General features: G+C 55.6%; 1 protein-coding gene across 1 annotated transcript in view; it reads left to right on the forward strand.

Moving 5' to 3' along the window:
• DCHS1 (dachsous cadherin-related 1) overlaps nt 1-4779 on the forward strand; it is a 50778-nt gene that overhangs the window by 31920 nt on the left and 14079 nt on the right. Inside the window, exons 7-11 of the mRNA XM_009333479.1 lie at nt 140-236; nt 420-577; nt 2647-3481; nt 3797-4036; nt 4504-4629. Of these exons, the coding sequence (XP_009331754.1) occupies nt 140-236; nt 420-577; nt 2647-3481; nt 3797-4036; nt 4504-4629 (1456 nt within the window). The remainder of the gene's footprint in view (nt 1-139; nt 237-419; nt 578-2646; nt 3482-3796; nt 4037-4503; nt 4630-4779) is intronic.

Raw genomic sequence — 4779 nt, forward strand, 5'->3', positions numbered from 1 at the left:
GAGGGGGGGGGATCTGTGCCTTGGATGAGGTGCAGGGCTGGTGTAGGAAGGTGCAGATCCTATGCCGTGCTCGGGGGTTTGTGGGGGTAGTCTGAAGGATGCCCTGTGCCACTCAGCTGCTCCCTGGACTGTACTGCAGGTGCTGGAAGAGAAGCCATCGGGACTTCTAGTCGCCTCCCTGCAGGCCAAGGACCCTGATGAGGGTGAGAATGGGACCATCATCTACTCACTGATAGGTATGACCTGCAGAACTGACTAATTGATGCTGCTGCTCTCTGCCTTGCAGCCATCACCCTTGCAGGCAGATGGGTGCCCACTGCCCAGGCCCTACTACACCACGCTCCCTTCTCCATCCCAACCTGCCCCCTGCCCTCCCTCCTCTCTGCCTCTCCCTGCAGCATTTCACCTTCTTTCTGCAGGAGCCTGGGCAGAGCGTTTCACACTGCATATGGCTACTGGAGAGTTGCGGACTGCCACAGTTCTACGCCGGTCTGATCGTGCTGAGTACATCTTCACTGTGACAGCCAGTGACCGGGGCACGGTGCCTCGCAGTACATCAGCCATCATTCGCATTCAGGTATCCAGCACCCCAGCTCCTCTTGCCCCTGCACCATCTACCCCTCACTTGCCTCTTGGAGGACACCATCCAGCTACTTGGCAGCCTTCCTCCCCACCTTCTCACCCTCCACCGCCTTCATCCCAGGGCACACTCTACCCTTGCTCAGCTGTTGATCCAGCCCTAAAATCTGTGTGGAGAACCTGGGATGGGAAGGGATGGGTCTATCTGCCACTGTGCATGTTCTCATTTGTAAGGTGGTCAACAGCATTAATAGTAAGCAGTTCTGTCTTTTCCAGACTTGGATAGCCAACCGTGTCCTAGATATGCTGTTGCAGAGAAGACCTTAGAGGTCCCCTGCACAGAGACATTAATTCTTCGCAGCATCTACTGAAAACAGTGTTCCTGACATGCAGGGTGTTCTTCACATCTGTATAACTTTGGCACTCACTGTCTGGTGTATTGGCCCAGACAGCCAAGACTTTTCTCTGTTGTTAATAATGAGCTTCCTTTTACAGCAGAGACTCCAGTTTCCCCCCAGTCAAGGCACTTTCACAGTACACCATTTCACATCTTCCTGTCCCTGTTCTTGCAGTTCCCAAGGCCATTTGACTCTCCTTGTTTGATGTTCTGCTGCTTCTCTGTGCTGGCAGTGCCCTCTAACATATCAGCAAGTTCATAACGTACTCAGCTTTCTTTTGAGCTTGCACCAATCAAAAGTAAATGTCAGCACCAAGAGCCATCTCTGCAAAGGCCTGCTAATCACTGTCCTTGAGCCAGTCAATCTTTTAGTCCTTTCTGTCACACAGCCATACTCATACTGTGCCTTTCCCCAGTTTAATGAGTGATCTACCATGTGCTACTGCATCAGAGCCCAGCTAAAACCCAGGCAAGTTAGATACACTGCGTTTCCTTTGGCTTCGAGGAGAGAAGCACTGTGTTAGCCTGGCACATCGGCCTTTAGCCATTCCACAATATGTTTTATATCATTTCCTTTTTATGCCATGTCTGTAACTGTTCTTGTCATTGAAGTTCTACAGTCTTCAAAGTGTTGAGGCCAGGCTGACAGGCTGGTTGTCCCTGAAGGATTTGTTTGCATCCCTATAATGTAGCTATTTGCTTGGCAGTTGCTAGTTTTGATGACCCTCTGGGCTGACAGTTTTGCTGTATTCTCTTTTTCCCCAGCTCCTTGACATGAGTGCACTGAGTTCTTCAACACATTTTCCCCTCAGATAACACTATTGCTTTTCATGCATCTTCTCTCCCATTCACAGGTGCACCTCATGCCCAAATTAACTTCAGTATCTTTAATAAAAGTAGTGATAGTATTTATTTATCTTCGGGTCATACTGGGTTATCTTTCTTCTCTGTACCTCTCATCTGGATGAGTGTTACCTCTCTTCTTGCCCATTCTTGCTTATGTTTTGCAGAATTGTTTCTGCTGGTGTCTGTTGCCTTTGCAGTATGTAAGACAATCACAGACTCACAGAACGGTTGAGGCGGGAATGCACCTCTGGAGGTCATCTTGTCCAACCACCCTTGCTCAAGCAGGGCCACCCAGAGTCAGTTGCCCAGGACCATGTCCAGGTGGCTTTTGACTGTCTCCAAGGATGGAGACCACCACCTCTCTGGGCAATCTGTGCCAGTGCTCAGTCACCCTCACAGTGAAAAGTGTTTCCTGATATTCAGAGGGACCCTTCTGTGTTTCAGCTTATGCCCATTGCCTTTGGCCCTGGCACTGGGCACCACTGGGAAGAGCCTGGCTTTGTCCTCTTTGCACCCTCCCTTCAGGTATTGATATACTTTGATAAGGTCCCCCCTGAGCCTTCTCTGCCCAGTCAGCAGCTCTGTCTGTCCTTACCTACCCTAGCTCCCCAGGTGAAGCTCGTCTTTCACCCTGTCAAACCCATGCTTATTCCCAGTATGTTTTTCAGGTTGCTATTCATCTGTTAGGCCACAAGAGCTGAGACCTTGCCTCCCAACACCTGCTCTCTGCAGGTCCCATGTCCCCCTCTCCACTGGCTCCCCGATAGGACCTCCTGGCACACAGCACCCTAGTGCGTGCCCCTCACTGCTGCCTCTCCTCACAGGTACTGCCATCCTCCCGGGTGCTGCCACGGCCTGATGCCACTGTGCTGACCCTGCACCCTCTCGAGGGGGTCAAGCCTGGGTCTGTGATCGGCTCAGTGGCACCCCCAGATGCCCCTGCACGAGGACAGCTGACTTACACAGTGGTAGGAGGTGGTGGGGACGGCACCTTTGTGGTTGACAGTGTGACAGGGGAGATTTACGCTGCCCGGGAGTTGGACTATGAAGCTGGGGCACGACACGTGCTTCAGGTGAGTGCTGAGGACATGCAGCATGGCTATCCCTCCAGCCGACTGGTGCTGGTACAGATCCATGTGCAGGACTGCAATGACCAGGCGCCCACCTTCCCTGAAGATCCCATCACCATCGTGGTGCCCGAGAATGCCCAGGCTGGCTCATCCGTCTTCACCTTCCAGGCACTGGATGGGGATGGTGTGGGTCCCAATAGCCAGGTGCGCTACGCCCTGCTGCACCAGGAGCCCCCCGGGGCTCCCTTCCAGCTTGACAGCCGCTCGGGGCTGCTGACCCTTCGCCAGGGCCTTGATCGGGAGGCTGCTGCCTCCTTCCTCTTGGTGGTGGAGGCCACGGACCAGGCCCGCAACATCAGCCAGCGCCGCTCGGCAGCTGTCACAGCCCGTGTGTTTGTGACTGATGAGAATGACAACGTGCCTGTGTTCCTCTCACCTGCTGCTGTCAGCGTCATGGAGGACCAGCCGACGGGGTTCGTGGCTCTGCATGTGGTGGCCCAGGACAACGATTTGGGAGAGAACGGGCGTGTGAGCTACTCATTGCGAGCAGGCAACAGTGACGGCCGCTTCCACCTTAACCCCAGCACTGGTGAGGGCCCAGGAGGATGCAGGGTGGGCAGCAGGGTCACTGGGAACGCAGGGGCTGAGGAGGGTACAGGGATACATGGGGATGTAGCATGGTGCACAGGAGGAGGGCGTGGGCTGGGGAACCTGGAGGAGGAAGACTTGTAGGGTGCAGAGAGCCCCGAGCATAGCACCTGGTTGGCATGATACTGCTGTCTCTCTTGAGACCTGGCAGTCCCTGGCTCACCCCAGTGCCTGCAGCCTTGTGATAGCTCTGTCCTGGGAACAGTCGGCCCTGGTGCCATGCAGTCCCAGCTCACCCCTCTCCCTGTGTCTGCAGGTGCACTCTCCATTGTGCGGGCCCTGAACCGGGAGGAGGTGGTGCAGCACAACCTGACAGTGGTGGCCATGGATCACGGTTTCCCACGCCACTCTGCCACACAGCTACTGTCCGTGATGGTGCTGGATGTCAACGATGAGGCTCCCACTTTTGAGAAACCTGAGTATGAAGCACACATCATGGAGAACTTGCCAGCTGGCAGCCCTGTGCTGCAGGTGCTGGCCATGGACCGGGACCTGGGTGAGAATGCAGGGCGAGGGTGAGCTGCCCAGTTTGGTCAGGGGCTCTTGGGGAGATGCAGCACCCTGGACTGGGTGAACTCTGCTCCCTCCCACCTGGTTTGGAGAGCCTGGCTGACCATGGAGGGAAGGATCATCACCTGGCCTGGAGATAAGAGATGGGCTGAATCCTGGGAGAAGCTGAGAATGAGAACAGGGACTGTGATTCCCTCTGCTCCCCAAGACAATGGCCTTTGTTCCCTGGAGGTTCCTTGGCCCATCTTCCCTTCCACAAGCTGGGCTGGGACCTCCCTCCACCACACATCTCTGCCCCAGCTTTACTTGCCAGGGAGTGAGATCATCCTCTCCCACAGCCTGTGTGACCCCTGGGTGGGAAGCCTGGGAGGAGAGAGGTGCAGGGCTGTGAGCCAAATGAGAGGCTCCTGGGGTTGCTGCTGGGCTGCCCTGAAACCGTGTTCCTCCCTGCAGGTCCCAATGGGCAGGTGTCCTACGGGGGTCTCTTTGGGGGGCCGTTCTCTATCCACCCACAGACGGGGCTTATTGTCACCACACATGGCCTGGACCGTGAGGAGCAGGAGCAACACGTGCTGATGGGTAGGGCTGTGCTGGTGCATGAGAGGGGTGCAGCAGACGTTGGGGTAGGGAGCACAGGGGAGGCAGATGGGTGCTCCCTGCTGCTGGGGTAGGGCAATATTGCAGGGAGGGCAGGCCATGAGACGTGATGGGGGTTTGTGGGGCATGCAG

This window comes from Pygoscelis adeliae, unplaced genomic scaffold (genome assembly GCF_000699105.1).
Source record: "Pygoscelis adeliae isolate BGI_AS28 unplaced genomic scaffold, ASM69910v1 Scaffold271, whole genome shotgun sequence".
Lineage (NCBI taxonomy): Eukaryota > Metazoa > Chordata > Aves > Sphenisciformes > Spheniscidae > Pygoscelis > Pygoscelis adeliae.